The sequence below is a fragment of the Malus sylvestris genome, chromosome 11, assembly GCF_916048215.2.
Source record: "Malus sylvestris chromosome 11, drMalSylv7.2, whole genome shotgun sequence".
NCBI classification, from domain to species: domain Eukaryota; kingdom Viridiplantae; phylum Streptophyta; class Magnoliopsida; order Rosales; family Rosaceae; genus Malus; species Malus sylvestris.
The window spans coordinates 35896739-35913644 of NC_062270.1; the positions used below are offsets into that span (position 1 = coordinate 35896739).

The window sequence follows — 16906 nt, forward strand, 5'->3', positions numbered from 1 at the left end:
TTGTGTCATGTATCATTATCCGTTAGTAATATTCGCTCTGCTTTTTGTTCAAGTGTGAACTTTCTAAGGCTTTCATATATATATATATATATATATATATATATATTATTTTAATTTGTTACCATTAGATTAATTCTGATTGTTGAAATTTTCAATTTTTTTTAGAATCAGATGCGCCACAAAATGCCACGTGGCACATTAGCATCATTTTCCAATTTTCCGTTACAGTTGAAAATCTAACGGTCCGAATCAACAAACCGTTGGAAATCCAACAACTGTGGTGCGCCCAAATTAGAGCGGTTTGGCTCACTTCGGTGCACGTGGTGGGCCCAGTCTTCTGTTGCTTGACGTCAGACCCAACGCCACCAATTGCCAGCAAGCTCAAGGCCCGGCAATTGTAGCAACGGCAATCCAACAGGTTTCTTGGAGCTCACCAATTGCCTGCCCAATTTTGCACCGGTAGACCAATTTTGAGCTACTAAATTCTAGCAACAAAACTCGTTTAGGAGGCTTTCATTTAATCTTGCAAACATACATATTTAAGAAAAATATTTCCCACTAAAAATAAGTATCTTTAGTTTCGGTAAGACGATATTATAAGCTATAACTTATGAGAAAAGAATTTAAATTTGAATGTAAGAACGCGGCATATACAATGTCTTTACCAACCGACATAACTTATATTTACAGAGTAAATATAAGTATAGAAGCAAACAAAATCATGTGGCTTCTTTTGTATCTCGTATCGGAGACTCCCGTACCTGGGACTCTCTTGAGTGAGAGTGGCTATTTACCCTTTTGACATCAGATGTTAATGTTTCTATTCGAATTCAATAATATCCACCCTTCGACAAAAAAAATAAAAAATAAAAAAATCATGAACACTATAATGCATAAGTTGGCATGCATTGTCTCATAAAAAAAACCTTATTATTTGGTTGGACGTAGGACCATAATTTTCCTAAATATGAAACCTATTTTGCACAACCACTAACAAATTGTTTGCACCTTTACGCAATCTCCATTAGAAAAGCCACAAGTTTCTCAACCAAGCAAATTTACATCATAATATCCAAAGGGTGAAAATTAGCCTTTTCTCGTTCTTTTATTTTCTTTTTAAAAACACCAAGAAGCAGGTGCAGCTAGCACCATCACTATGTCTGTCCAAACATCAAATGCCCCTTTCTTTCTTTTTCTTCTGCAAAACGGCCAAAGTACCCAGATTCTTCTTTTCTATAAGAAGCTTGCTAAAGACCTACTACCACACCAACTAACTTAACTACCTCTTATATTATTAGGGTGATTTTTAGTCACCACCCTTAAGTGGTGGTAATGGTCACCATCTTATTTATCATTGTTGGATGAGTTTAAATTTTGAGATTTTTATCTATCTAAGGTACAAATCTTGAAATTTAAACTTATATAACAATGATAAGTAAGCTAGTGAGCATCACCATCATTTGAGTGTAGAGAACAAAAATATTCCTATAATATTGTACACGAAAGGGGAAAGCTTCCTAATTGCAAAAACAAAATAGGGAGGTAATAATTAAAGAGTTTTTAAGCTCTTAATTAATGGTATTTAATTTGCTTGGTAATGAGAATTATTTGGGAGTCAGTCACCTACGGCATGCATGCGAATTGGATGAGACAATCATGGACTAAATTGCACCATCGTACCCTTTGGAACTTCACTTATATTGCCTCTTGTTCACTTGGAAGACATGAAAATTATGAACAAAATTGATTTTTCTCCTAACCATGCCAACTGGCTCACGATAAATTTATAACTCAATCAACTTTATTTGCTTTGATACTTAATATTTTGGGAACAATTTATGATGTAATTCATTAAATACTATCAATTGCAGGACAATAATAATTGGAGTACGTTAAAGATAGGGCAATAAGTCAAAAGGTTTGTGACACAACTATAAGCTTATCTTCTTTTCTTGGAGCTCTTTAGACTTGCAATTGGGCAGCTTGAGATTAGGAATTCCCTTGCAGAATTTAGTATTGTCAACAATTGACACAGCACTTTGATTTTCGAAAACACCTTACACTGATGGTGGTCAAGTCTGATAGGAAACTCAACTCACCATCTTTACAGCTTCGAAGATGATTTTATTGAATGTTGAGGGTCTTGAGGTTATGAATCTTTCAAAAATTTGGAATCCGCCAATGTGAATACTCAACAATTTCATGGCACAAACTAGACTTTTAATCGATGTGAATATTACATAAAAATACCAAATACAAGAAGTAGTAATACACTATTCACACAATGAACCTCATTGGTGATTATTTACATCGCAAACTTCCACATATACTGTGGTAACAAAAAAGCTAGACTTCATAGGCAGTACACATAATTTCTCTATCACAAAAGCACATAAAAGAGTTTCTATCCAAGAAAAGTATTCCTAATGGAATGAAGTTCAGATGCAGCATCGTTGATATTTTTTAGTCGATCTGATGCTGATTCAGTAGAACAAGCAATTCCAATTCTAAATATTGAACTCAAGCACACATCAACTTTATGAATTCTTGCACTGCATTGATTTGGATTCTCGTTCGTGCCTCCTTGAAGAAGTGGTGCGTCTGCAATCTCAGTAACTCGCTCGGGGAGAGCCATCTTGACAAAATTATGAAGGTTCAAGCTATCACCAAACATGTCGTCAGTGGGTCTCTTCCCTGTGAACATCTCCAACAAGATAATGCCAAAGCTATAAACATCACCATTCCTTGACACCTCACTCCCCATGCCATACTCTACAATTCAAACATCACATTTGTGTATAAATAGTTCAGTTTGAATTTTGTAAATTAAATACTCCAAAATAAAAAAGGAAATAAAATGAAGTATATATCTAACATATATATACCTGGAGCTGCATAACCAACCGTTCCTTTTATTCCAACGGAACTTGTCTGACTCTGAATTTCTAAAACATTGCTCGTTACTTGTGATAGAAACCTTGCTAATCCAAAGTCAGAAACATGACCAGTCAATTCATTGTCCAAGAGAACGTTGCTTGGCTTAAGATCACAATGAACTATTGGCATTTCACAATAATTATGAAGATAATCCAATGCACAAGCAACACCAATGGCAATTTCTAGCCTCTGAAGAAGACTTAACTTCTTGGATACATGATCTCTTAACTCTTCTGTTCCAATAGGTGGATGCAGCCACTCCTCTAAGCTCCCGTTGTCCATGAACTCATAAACTAGAGCCTTGAAATCATTACCATGAAAATCAACACTTGAACACACAGTTATAATCTTAACAAGATTTCGATGCCTAATATTTCTCAAGGCTTCACATTCGGCTATGAAACTCCTCGAAGCTCCATGGCGTAACAAGTTAAACACCTTCACGGCAACAAGTTGAGCTTTATCATCCTCATCAAGAACTCCTTTGTACACAGACCCAAAACTACCAGCACCAATTAAATTAGCATGTGAGAACCCGTCAGTAGCTTTGAGTAGAGTAGCATATGACACTTGCAAAATAGTGTTCCCCAAAGTGCTCAATGAAATTTCTTTCCTTTTCTTCCTTGACGAACAAAGAAAGAAATAGGAGAACACCATGGCTATTCCTAGAAGAGTAAGTCCAAATACTAAAGGAAGTATTAGTTTCAAGCTACGAGACAATCTTTGTTTCTTGGTCTCTTTAGACTTGCACTTGGGAAGCTTTAAATTAGCAATAGGGCTGCACAAATTAGTGTTACCAACAATTGAAATAGCACTCGCATTTTTGAAAACACCTCCAGTTGGTACCACTCCCCAAAATTGGTTGAATGATAAGTTCAGATTATTTAGGATTCTAAAGCCTTCTAAAAAATGTGGAATTTCACCTGAAAAATTATTGCAAGAAAGGTCTAGATCTTGAATCCCTCTCACTGAACTCATAGACAAAGGAATGGACCCGTTGAAGAAGTTTCCTTGCAAATGCAGGACTTCTAAACTCTCACAACCACCAAGGCTACTGGGGAGTTCTCCAGATAACATGTCATCAGAAAGATGCAGTTCACTTAGACTATGGAAATTCCCAACCTCCGGGGGAAGGGAACCTGTGAAGAGGTTATTAGACAAGTCCAAAGAAATCGATGAGGAGGGGAGTCTAAAAACTTGTTTGGGTATTGTGCCATTTAGGAGGTTATCAGAAAGATCCAACGCTTGCAACCCATGGCATTCCCCTAGGCTTGAAGGAATGCTGCCCTCAAGATGATTTCTAGCCAATCCAAGAAGGAATAACTTGGTTAAATTTCTTAAGGAAGATGGAATATTTCCTGATAATGTGCTATTGGAAATATCTAATATTCCAAGGTTTGAAAGCTTACCCATGTCAGAGGGGATGTTACCTGTGAATTTACTATTCCCCAAATACAACGATTTCAAGCTCACCAGATTCCCTATCCCAGATGGGATGCTTCCATATATTTGGTTACTGTGAACCCAAAACTTTTCAAGTTTGGTTGAGAAATTGGATATTGACATGGGCAATGTCCCTCCAAAATTGTTGTTGCCAATACTCAACTCTTTTAATTGTGTGGCATTGGTCAAGTCCGAGAGAAAACTTAAGTCACCATCTTTACCGCTTCCAATATTATTATCTGGAATGTCGAACACCTGGAGGTTGTGAAGCTTTTGGAGATTCGGTACCCGTCCGATTAGGTTGTTATGCCCAACATCAAATAACCAAACACTTGTAACATTGGATATTGAGGGAGGTATAGACCCAGTGAGTTGGTTTGAGTGGACGCTGAAGAATCCGAGATTAGGAAGACTTTGGCCAATATCTGATGGCATACTCCCTTGAATTTGGTTATATGGCATGGCAAATATAACAAGAGAAGAGAGGTTATAAATGGAGGAAGGGATGCTACCAGACAACTGATTTAAGCCCAATCCCAAGAAGGTTAATTTTTTCAATTGGCCAAGAGAACTGGGAATGTTTCCCATCAAGTTATTACTGAGAAGACTTAGTCCCTGGAGAGACGAAAGGTTCCCCAAGGAAGGAGTGACCTGTCCCGTTACATTATTATATTGTAATGCAAATTTTTGCAGTTTCGAGAGCAATCCAATTTCTGAAGGAATTTTACCCACCAATTTGTTGCGAGTGAAATCCACAAGGATAAGGTTGAAGCAATGTGATATATTGTGTGGAATACTGCCACTAAACGAGTTAACGTCTAATCGCAATACCTGCAATCTACGCAAATTCCCAATTTGTGAAGGAATTTCATGACTGAAGCTGTTGTTTTGCAGCCACAGCTCCCTTAGAAAACTTAGATTTCCAAAGTTTGGGGATAGTTTCCCTACCAGATTTTGAGATTGCAGGTCCAGGATAGTGACCCTTTGGCGATGTCGTCGACTGCATGTCACACCATGCCACATGCAAAAGTGCATGGATTCGTTCCAGGAGCTCATTACGTTGTAATTATGGAGATCTTGATTTATTTGAGCTTTGATGGCTAGCAGCGCCAGTCTATCCGTCGTATTCCCTCCGAGTCCCGATTGCAGGGAGCTCCAACAGCAAATGAACACTGCACTGAAAGGCAAGTATATTAAGAACAATTTCAAAACCAAAACCCCCATTCCTGATCTGGTTAACTATATAACTAGAGAGAGAAGCAGAAATAAATACAGAGATGGGTGTTGAGTTGCGAATTTGGTCTGGTGAGTTCCATTTGTTGCATGACAAGGAAATTTATAGAAGGAAAAAGCCCAAGTAAATGATAACCACTTTGACTGCCTTTTTAGAAGACTTCACTGCACTTTCAGTGAAAAGCAAGGACCAAGATGATTAATGCACAACCAAAACCCCCATTTCCGATCTGGTTAACTAATGACTAGAGAGAGAAGCAGAAAAACATAGAGAGATGGGTGTTGAGTTGTGAAAGCGATGAGTTCCATTTGTTGCTTGACAAGGAAATTTATAGAAGAATAGGATCATAGGAGGAACTTACACCACAGTTTCTGGTTCTTGAAATTCAAATATGAGTAGGAATAAGTCCAAGTAAATGATAACCACTTTGACTGCTTTTTTAGAAGACTTCACTAGCTTACTTCCACTACTGGGAACTCTTGTTGGGCACTTTCAGTGAACACCAACGACCAAGAAGATTAAAGCACCTTTATCCCAGAAGCTGAGTGGAAACAATTTGGCAACCATCCATAATATCCTTATCATGCGCTGTGATTCGGATTGAAATTTGGTGCTCCAGCACAAGTCGGAAATGAAAAAAGAGTTCATATATATATATATGTAACACTTAAGAAACAACAAATAGAAAGAAGGAAAAAAAAGTTTCTAAAGTGTCCATCGAGTATCATTTGACCTCATGTTGGTCTCATCCAATGTGAAGCCTCTTGCAAATATATGAAACCCTATATTTTGATCACATCAGATCTCACACGCTCATGTCACCCAATATGAAAGTTAACCTAACAGAGCAACCCTATATTTTGATCACATCAGATCTCACACGCACAAGGAAATTTATAGAAGCATAGGATCATAGGAGGAACTTACACCATAGTTTCTAGTTCTTGAAATTTCAAATATGAGAAGGATTAAGTCCAAGTAAATAATAAAAAGTAACTACTTTGGCTTGTTTTTTTAGACGACTTCACTAGCTTGCTTCCACTACTGGGACCTATTGTTTGGCACTTTCGGTACGCCAAGGACCAAGACCAGTAAAGCACCTTGACTTCAGAAGCCGACTGGAAACATTTGGCAACCATCCAAAATGAAAAAACAAATACATGGAACCCTATATTTTGATCACATCAGACGTCACACTGGTGTCACTTAATATGAAAGTTACTTTGCTAGGCGACCCTAGCTATAAATGGAAATTTTGAAGTCTCTACATTTTTTGAGGAGCTGGACTGTGAGATTGCTGATTTCCTCATAGTTTCCCTAAAGTACCATTGCAAGAAAGCTTGTTGTGGATGCAACCTTTCTAAAAATTGTAACAGTTACTAGTGAGATCAAGCTTTCTTAATTTTTAAACTTCATGGGGGGTCAAGACTCAAGAGCATTGATTGCAAATTGTAACATGAATGTTTGAGTCCCCTTTAAACACGTTGTCAGTGGGTCTCTTCCTTGTAAACATCTCCTGCAAGAGAATTCCAAAACTGTAGACATATCAAGTTATTAACGCCTCACTTCCCATACCATAATCTGCCATTCAAACATCAGAAAATACAGTTAGCAAACTGAGAACAAACTACTTGAATTATGCAAAATTTAAAAAGAAAAAAAAAGGATATTGTGGAGAGGATGTGAATATTTACCTAAAACCACATAACCAATCGTTCCTATTATTCCAGCGGAACTTATCTGATTTGTTGAAGCTTTTACACTGGTCAACTATGAGATAAACCTTGCTAATCAAAGTCAGAAACATGTCCAGTTGACATGTTGTCCAAAAGAACAGTACTTGGTTTCAGTTCAGATCACAATGAACTATCGGTGTTTCAGAGTGATTATGAAGATAATCGACTAATCGAGAGCACAAGAAACATCTATGGAAATGCTGAGCCTTTGCAAAAGATTTAAACTCTTGGGTGCCTCTCTTGCTTCTTGAATATCAGTCGGTGGATGCAGCCTCTTCTCTAAGCTTCCTTTTTCCATGTACTCATAAACCAAAGCCTTGAAATCATTACCAAGAGAATCAACACTTGAACATGCAGTTATAATCTTGATGAGATTTTGATGCTTGATATTTCTCAAAGTCTCACATTCATATAAAGAACAATATGTCAGTACAAAACCAATTTATAGTACTAGCAAAGTACATTGTAGAAGCAATTTCCTGACTCATAATTTCGTAAGTCATTTCTTAAATTACGTTTCTTGAAGGCATTAGATTAAACAACATGCCAAACTAGAATGATTGAATGCAACCATGACCGTATTAATAAGCACGCACTTCTATCTATCAAATATTAAGGCGGAAGTTAATATACCAAACAATAAATATTTTGTGACTTGCAATTCCATTTTGACGTAGGGACATTGCTCAAATAATGACACCAGGAACAGTGATTGTTTAGATTGACCCCTCGAAAAAGAGTAACCCGGCCAAGAGTATACCTGTCAAAAACATGATGACTATTACAAAATGCCTGCATATTCTGATACTACGTAGATACGAGGAAAATGAACTTTTATTTCCAATAACAAAACAACAACCTGCCAACACATACAACCCAAAACAACAAAGTAGAAGCCGCTATCAACAAAGTGACCAATTAGTACTACACAAAGAACAGTGATAACACAATGCCTTCTCCAAACCATTATGATCAGAAACAAGCAGGTACATGGAGTATTCGCGATGACAATAATGAAGACATATTATAGGACACATGATATCTACATATCTACACAAAATCCAGTTCTCTGATTTGATAAAAAAAAAATGTGCACGTGCCAACTGTGGCTACCAGATTCTCATGCAGGGAATCAATTAGGTTCATGAAGTCAAAAAATTAAATCAAAGATCGAGGAGGAGCTTACCCAACAATCAATAGTATCAAAGAGAGGACCCACAATACATATTGATACGTATTGGGTTTAGATTTAACTGGAGTAGTAACAAGTCTAGGGGGAGCATTCCGTTGGGTAAGCCATTTAAACTAGGGGCGGATGAAAAACAAAAATCCAAGAAGAAATCTAGAGACAAATCCTCCAATATGAGCAAAGTTGTCCACGTGTGGTAGAATTCCAATGCTAAGTTTATTATGATGATGAAAAGGAGAGTAAGCAATGCTGCTAACTGCGGATAGAAACCTGAAACCGTAAGATCAAGGGGTAGTGCACATACTATAAAGAGGTGCATCATCTTCTTACAGAAACTTTATTTACCTTATTTACATACATTGTCCAATTTGATATGAGCTCTGAAAGCATGCTTCCCAGTAAACCAAAACGTGCACCAGAAGCACCAACAGAAATACCATATTGAATAAAAAGAGCTGAAAGCAAACTCCCACCAAAACCAGACATGAGATATAGGAAACCAATTCGAACTGCAGAAGAACAAATCAGAAAAACGTTAGAATTTCAAACCAATTAGTTAAAACAGTTCATCAAAACAACTGTACATGATATAGATCAGCATCAAACTATTATTGTTTCAATCTTTTCAAATAGACGGCATCTCGAAACATTTCAAAATGAGGCGCCATGTCTACATGTACAGGATATCCAAAACAATCCTTGTTCCCACAGATGTGATGGAAAACTGAAATAATATCTCAGCTTCGGTTTCAAGCAATTTTATTCTGTAAAATGGAATACTAGGTCTATAACTAAAGCTTGAACCCCATCTTGGGTGTATACACTCTGTTCTTTGCTCACCGCGGAATAAAACGTCCTCTTGTTTCCATCAAACCTAGCAACAAACCGGTGTAAGCTATAAAGCAACCAGCACGACATGACCACTACTCTAGGATTACAATTAAATAAACGAATGCATGGAAATCCTCTGTAGATTAATCGCAAGGTAGCTAAAGCCATCCGGAAAGTGTTTCTCTTCTAGATTTATGAAAGAATCCAGATGCATACAAAATCCAAATTCTTGCTCAAGCCAAATTCCAATGAATACAAGACTCAGCATATTGGCAAGCACATGGAAAACTCCACCATGTAACCACGTACATGAGATCGTTGATGAACCACTCTCTGCGCGTCTAGAGTACCCACCTTTTCTAACCTTCAGGATGAAAACACATGAGAAACAAGTTACATATAATGAGCTAGAACCGCTTCTAGAGTAGACAGAGGGGGACAACCATGTCGCTTGCAGAGAGAGACAGAGATTGAGAGATTTGGTGCGGATCTTCGATTCCGGAGTGAGAGTGGGGAAGTGAAATTACCATTTTCCCTGCTTGATTCCACATCCAACGGCCACAAGTTATGGGCATTTCTGTAATTCGCACTTAGGAGGGTTGTTCTGTCGGTCTCAATCAGAGTAGGTTGAGGTAGACCTGTCATTTTTAACCTGATCCGTTAAAATTAGTTTTCGGATGGGTGATTAACGGGTCAACCCGTTAACCACCATTAAATAACTAGTCATTTTGGGTGAACCTGCGAAATCTGTTAATCACTCATTTGACCCGTTTAGACCATCTCCAATGGTGGCTTAGGCCATCTCCAACCGATGGCTGGCCAAATGGCTCGTTTTAGCCCTCCGGCCCTCCAAAATTCTCCAAGATATTAATATTTTAATAAACAGTACAGGGCCATATTTGCATCCGTCTCCAACCGAGGGCCATAGGGCCAAACATAATTTATTATTTAAAAACTACAACTTAAATTTTGTGAAATAGAAGTTATAGGAAAAAAATGGAATTTAAAAAAAAATATGAAACAAATTTTGTGAAATAGAAGTTATAGGAAAAAAATGAAATTTAAAAAAGGTATGAAACAAATTTTGTGAAATAGAAGTTATAGGAAAAAATTGGAATTTAAAAAAAAATATGAACCAAATTTTGTAAAATATAAGTTATAGAAAAAAAGTTATAGGAAGTTATAGAAAAAAAAAAGGTTTAAATTCATAAAAAAAAAATTGAATACAACGGCTAGTGACTGGCTAGCCGTTGGAATTCAAATTAGAATTCAAATTAGTGCCGGTTTTAACCAACACTATTCTAACTAAAATTCCCTTCCCCCCCCCCCTAAAACCCACTTCAACCCAAAGTCTAAACCAAACCTAAAACTTAAAACCTAAAAGAAAGGCAAATACCAGTCACAATTTAGCCCACAAAATAAAATAGGACCCATGGGCAAGGTATTAAATATCGGTAATATCGGAAATATCGGTAGTCTGAAAACACGGAAATATCGATGGAAATATCGGGATAATATCGATATCGATAAAAATTACATGGAAACCACGGAAATTGTAAGAAAAACTTGGAAATTTTTATTGAAACTTTGCAGGATGTTTATTTAGTCAATTATCTATTAGTTTATCACAAAAAATTGGAAGGAAATGCATTGCATGATGGATTTAACATTATCAAGTTGATTATATAGCGAGCTGACAAACATTGTGAGTGTAGAAAATATGTAGTAATTAATAAAAGAAGTCTAAACACACCATAATCATTTATATATAATGAATTAGTACAATATTTTACATTTTATACATTGCATGGTAAGATACATGAGTGACTTAATACCACATAGAGTTCCTATGAGGTTTAAATTTTTCACTATCTTCATCATCTCTATGTCCATACCTAAATGTTTCTCTATCATAAATAACTAATGTAGCACACATAAATCATCACCAACCATCAAGGCATGACTACATCATAAATCATAATATATTAACATATGAGTATACTATGTTAGGCATACCATTGTTGAAATTAAGTAAAACCAAACGATGAAGATCATTGGATTTTTTTTTAAGAGATTAAACAAGCATCGGTTATCAAACCATATTATAATATCCTTTTCAATTTCACACCAAGCACAAAAGCATATAAGTTCCAAAACTTACTCTATGTAACAAACTCAAATATCAATTTTACACCAGCCATATTGGAGCCTTCACACGTTCCAAATTATTTAGAAGACTTAAATTGTTTTATCAACAAGATAATGAGCATTCAAATGTAAATACCAAATTAACATAACTACGTAGATAAAACTTGGATAAAATCAACTACCTAAATCATAAAACACACCTCACAAAAATATAAAATTCATCCTATATATTTTGATCACCCTCTAATCTTATTTAATTAAAAAAAAACTACTCCCCCAAAACTCACACTGCCATTTGCACCAAACCACATTATCCATCATTCGAAGAAAACAAATTAAAACACACAAACCAACAAAAGGTCGATGACATATCACTGAACACTCCAGCTCCTCTCTCACCATGCAGACTCTCACTCTCCACGCATCCAACAGGTGTCCCTGACTCCCTCCACGTGTCCCCTCCACCGATGTCTTTCTCTTCCTTTAAACCCAAACCCTCATCCTCATCTTCTTCTCACTCTTATTTCTCGACCTCCGCCGACAACAAACACAGATCTCCCACGTCTCTCGATCATTCTCCCACACACACATACACACACGCACAGAGAGCCAAGGTCTCTCGATCCTTCTCCCACTCCCACACACACGCACAGAGACCCACATCGGCAGATCGGCTTCTGCTTCTCCCTCGTCGCCGCCGCCGTTGTCTCTCTCCTTTCTCTCTGCACCGATGGTCCAAGACCCACATACACACATGCACACCCATCATCATCAGCATCCTTCTTCTCCCTATCCTTCTCATCTCTGCAACTCGGCGAACTCCGGCGAGGCCGTGCGTGTCGACTCAATTTCCGAACACCTCCGATGGTTTCACGGCAAATTTCATATATACAAATGTTCATCTCGTCTTCTTTTTCATTTTCATACCTAGATCGGAGTCTAGGGTCCTGTTTTACAGTCGGCCGGAGCTTCTACAGCTCCGGCGTTCTTCTTCGAGCGGTCAGCCACCGATATTATCGATAAATTCGATAATATCGCGATATTATCGATAATCCCGAAAACCAGTTGGATATAGAAAAAAAAATCGGTACTCCTCAAAACCGATAATATCGACGATATATCGCCGATATTATCGGCATTTCGGACCATGCCCATGGGTGAGAGTGAAAAGTGGGCTATGAAGCCCACACCCGAAAACCCAACTCGCCTCATGCGCCCACTTTCTTCCAGCCGAATGCCCACCCAAGTGGGTTGGTCCCCTCTGATGTCAGGTTACTGTAGCCCCACGTTCAATTTTTTTTTTATATTTATATATTTATTGAATCTAAAGGTTTATATCGAATATAATCAAATCTAACGATAAAAAAAAGAGCTAACGGTCCAAATTTAAATCCAACGGCTAAAATAATTTTAAAAAATAAGTTAACTTAAAATTCAACCAAAAACTCTATAAATATCTATGTATTTGTTTAAACATCCATACAAAACTCACTTTTTTCCTACAATTCTTCCAATTTATCGGAATTTAAATATTTTTAGGTTAAAATATTTATAAAATTAATTTAGGATAGTTTACATATTTTTTTAAAAAAAGTTAATTTAAAAAATAGCCTTAATTCATTATTTGATAATCTAAGGCTAAAATTGTAGGCCAGAAGGGTGAAAGTAGAAATACTGTTTTTAGGTTAAAACCTAAATTTTTTGAGCTAAACATTTTTAGATTTTATATCATCATTGGATATGGTCTTATTGAGGGCTTTTGTGTAATATCAGTACTCCTAAAAGAAAACCCTCAGAACTCAGTCCATCTCCAGTTCTCCACTCTCTCTGCGCACGCCGTGTGCTCCTTCCCTTCTAGCTCCGGACCTCCGGTTATCTCCCTCATCATCTTCTTACAACTTCTCTTTTGTCCATCCTCAAGATTGCTCCTGGTAATCCTCTCTCTCTCTTAAATATGAGTTTTTTGTTGTTTCTGGGTTCTCTTTTGTGGGTGTTCAAAATTGTGGGTTTTGGGTTGTTTTCTGAAATGGGGTTGTGTGAAATTGGACTACTGGGATTTATGGATCTGGGCCGGGAATGTTTGTGAAGTTGAATGGATGCTGATTGACGGGTAATTTTTCAAATTTTGAAAAGAGCAAGAATCGATTAATGGGTTCATAGTTTGATTCCTTGAAATTCAGTAGAAAAATTGTTAACTGGTGGAGAATATTATGTAATTTGCAAGTTGGCATTTGGGAGATTTAGGTATTTAAGTGATGTGATTTGGATTTCCACTCATGATCTTCGTTTTCTAGATTTCTGTAGTAGAATGCATCTGTTTCAGAACCTTACTGTTTAATTGGATGCCCTCAATTACTGTATACCATCTATCAGTCAATTAAATCGGGTTCTTTTGTTTCGTATTCGTTATCTGATTATCCAGTTTAACATTATTCCTGGACATAATTTTTTGATCTTCTTTTCGTAGGGTTCTGATTGGTTCGTTGGTTTGGAAGATTGTAGTTTGATATATATATATATATATATATATATATATATATATATATAAAATATGTTAGACGGTTAGTTAATGTTTGTAATTTTGGGTAAAAGATGTGTAATTTGTATTGGAATGCAAAATGTAAAAAATAAAAAAAAAAATAAAAAAAATTGTTAACGGGTGTTAACAGGTGACTTATTAAGCTTAACGGGTTGGGTTCGGATGACCCGTTAACTTAACAGGTCGGGTTGAACCCAACCCGAACCTAATAAACCCGATTCGTTTACAGGTCTAGTTGAGGACAGTTTACAAAGTGACAGTGTTATGGACCCATAATATTACCAAGGTTTTATGCTTTATTACTATTAGGAATTGTTAATATGCCAGAGGCTATATAAAATCAAAATTTACACAAAAGAAATATAAACAAAAAAACAATTCAAGAGCTTGCTCTCTCTCTCTCTCTTCCTTTCCCCTCCCTCTTTATCCTTTGTCTTACTTGTAGGTTGATTAGAGCAAGTCCACCGGAGTGGACATTACCCAGCACTCAGTCCAAATAGCAGCCCAACACCATGTCCATTTCCTCCAGCCCGCGCAACAGCCTGGCACACAGTCCATGCTGGTCTCTGGGCCAGCTCAAAACAGACTGCCCAAGAAGCCGAGCATTTTGCTAGCGCGTGCATGTCACGGGGCCCGCGTGTAGGCGCACTCAGACCGCAACCCGAGTAGGCGACGTGGCCTGCTTTTACCCGTTGGATTTTCAACAGCTATTTTTTGTATACCGTTGGATTTCCAACGGTAAAAAAAATTTAAAATTTAACTTTTAAAATGGACCGTTCAATCACAGATCAACGGTCCACGTTTTTTTCACAAAAAATTAAAAACAATAAAAAAAAGGCCCAACAGTAAAAAATATGACCGTTGGCCATGTGGCAACTCCCTGGCTCTTGGATTTGAATATTTTTCAAATCCAATGGTCCAGATTAATTAACTATATTAAAATTTATTAAAAATTATAAAAACAAATACAGAAAAATTATTAAAAAATACAGAAAATTTTTAAAAATGTTAATTTTTTTTTATATAAATACCTAACACTCATCTTCCACCTTTACACCACATTTCAATATTTTCTACACTTTCTATACTATCTACATTTCAATATTTTCTACACTTTAAGAGAAAAAAATGTCTTCGTGGAAGCTCATTGAAGATGTTACGTTGTGTGAATGTTGGGTTCACACTACTCATGACCCGATTACGGGTAATGAGATGGATAAGCGAGAAATGTGGAGTAAAATTACAAAAGCGTTTTGCGATGTACATGGAAAAGACGCCAGAATTAGTCAAGGTCTTCAAGGTCGTTAGAAAAAACTAAACGCATCCTTTACTTGTTGGAAAAACGCCATCTCTCATGCTTCCGGTAACCTCCGTAGTGGGACAAATTTAGCGTATCAGGTGACAATATTTTTATTTATTTATACGCATTCCACCCACATCAATATTTTGATTTAGTTAAATTCGTATGTAATTTTTATGTTATTTCTTATGTAAATTTTATATGTATTCCACCCCCATCAAAATTTTAATTTATTTAATTTCTTATGTAATTTTTATTTAATTTCTTATGTCATTTTTATGTAATTTATATGCATTCCACCCGTATCAATATTTTGAATTTATTTATTTGTGTTACACCCGCATTTTTTAACACTATCTTATCCCACATTTTTATAGACACTACAAGCTCAAGCATTCTACAATTCAAAGAACCAGAACAAATCATTCAACAGATGGGAATGTTGGCAAATTGTCAAAGATTGCCCTAAATACAAAATTGTGGCAACCAGTCCAGAAGTTGTCATGCACGGTATGGATCTACATAGTTCTCCAGAATTAGATATGGCCGAACAAGAAGCCGATACATTTGAAGACACGGAAGGGACGCCTGAACAAGTGTCCGAGACCCAACCGACTCGTCAGTCCCTCAAGCCTCAAGGTAAAAAAGCATCAAAGAAAAAAGGTAGTTCTTCCAAAAATGACTACACTAAATATATGGAGGAACTTACTCGCCAAGGTGAACTGAACATGGCACGGGAAAAGGCTAGAGATGAGGAAAAAGTTGCTGCTATGACAGCAATAATAGCAGCTACTAGGGCCCGTGATGTGGCGACTGAGAGACAAAGAGAAATAGTTAATCGAGAGAACGAGCTGGTTAGAGAAGCACTTCATCGAGAAAATGAAATGCTTAGAGAAGAAATGATGGCTCAAGCAGATCGTGACACTATGAGCAAGTCTCTAATAGGACTGTCTCCGAATTCTAAATATTTTTGGACATCGGAAAAAAAAGATGTCATGCGAAGGAGGCGTGCAAGAGATGTGGAAACAAGTCAAGGGGGTTCTAGCTACACAAATCATGGCATCCAAGATCCTAGCACCACATATCCTAACTCGAGAGACTTTGTATAATTTTTATTTAATTTCTTATGTAATTTTTATGTTTTTTCTATTTTTTTTTAACTTTATTTAATTTCTTATGTAATTTTTATGTTTTTTCTTTTTTTCTTTCGAACTTTATTTAATTTCTTATATAATTTTTATGTTATTTCTTATTTATTTTTATTTTATGCAATTTTAATGTAATTATTTATTTATTTTTGTACTTTATTTAAACACATGAAATAAGATTACATAAACTCACCAAATAAACTTAAAAACAAAACACACTACATAAAATTACATAAACTTAAAAAAAATACAATTTATTCTTCAACCACAAGCCTCATTTTAATTATCTTCGCCTTCATGCAATCCCCACTGGTGCTCAATCAAGTAATTCTGGCGGGTTACGTGCCAATATGGCTCTTGCACATCAGTGTACCGCTGAACGTTCAATTTATTGTAATGTC

The 16906-nt window shown here is 36.6% G+C and overlaps 2 protein-coding genes and 1 pseudogene across 2 annotated transcripts; 1 reads left to right on the top strand and 2 right to left on the bottom strand.

Annotated features, from left to right (window-relative positions):
• Nucleotides 1-2198: 2198 nt before the first annotated feature.
• LOC126589923 (probable LRR receptor-like serine/threonine-protein kinase At3g47570) lies at nucleotides 2199-6569 on the bottom strand. The gene is made up of 3 exons (XM_050255371.1): nucleotides 6542-6569; nucleotides 2886-5557; nucleotides 2199-2772 (listed from the first exon to the last, which is right to left on the bottom strand). Exons 1-3 carry the CDS (start codon nucleotides 6544-6546, stop codon nucleotides 2405-2407), a joined length of 3045 nt encoding a protein of 1014 aa, XP_050111328.1. The 5' UTR covers nucleotides 6547-6569; the 3' UTR covers nucleotides 2199-2404.
• A 428-nt stretch (nucleotides 6570-6997) lies between these two features.
• Nucleotides 6998-9754, bottom strand: LOC126589933 (RHOMBOID-like protein 1; annotated as a pseudogene).
• A 3533-nt stretch (nucleotides 9755-13287) lies between these two features.
• Nucleotides 13288-16609, top strand: LOC126589934 (uncharacterized). Its single transcript, XM_050255380.1, has 2 exons — nucleotides 13288-13449; nucleotides 15735-16609. The coding sequence occupies exon 2, from the start codon at nucleotides 15861-15863 to the stop codon at nucleotides 16464-16466; it is 606 nt and encodes a 201-aa protein (XP_050111337.1). The 5' UTR covers nucleotides 13288-13449; nucleotides 15735-15860; the 3' UTR covers nucleotides 16467-16609.
• Nucleotides 16610-16906: the final 297 nt, after the last annotated feature.

Coding starts and splice junctions, on each gene's coding strand:
- LOC126589923 (XM_050255371.1), bottom strand. Junction 2,773..2,885: donor GGTTGGTTATGCAGCTCCAG/GTATATATATGT, acceptor TTTGAATTGTAG/AGTATGGCATGGGGAGTGAG.
- LOC126589934 (XM_050255380.1), top strand. CDS start 15,861: ATGCACGGTATGGATCTACATAGTTCTCCAGAATTAGATATGGCCGAA.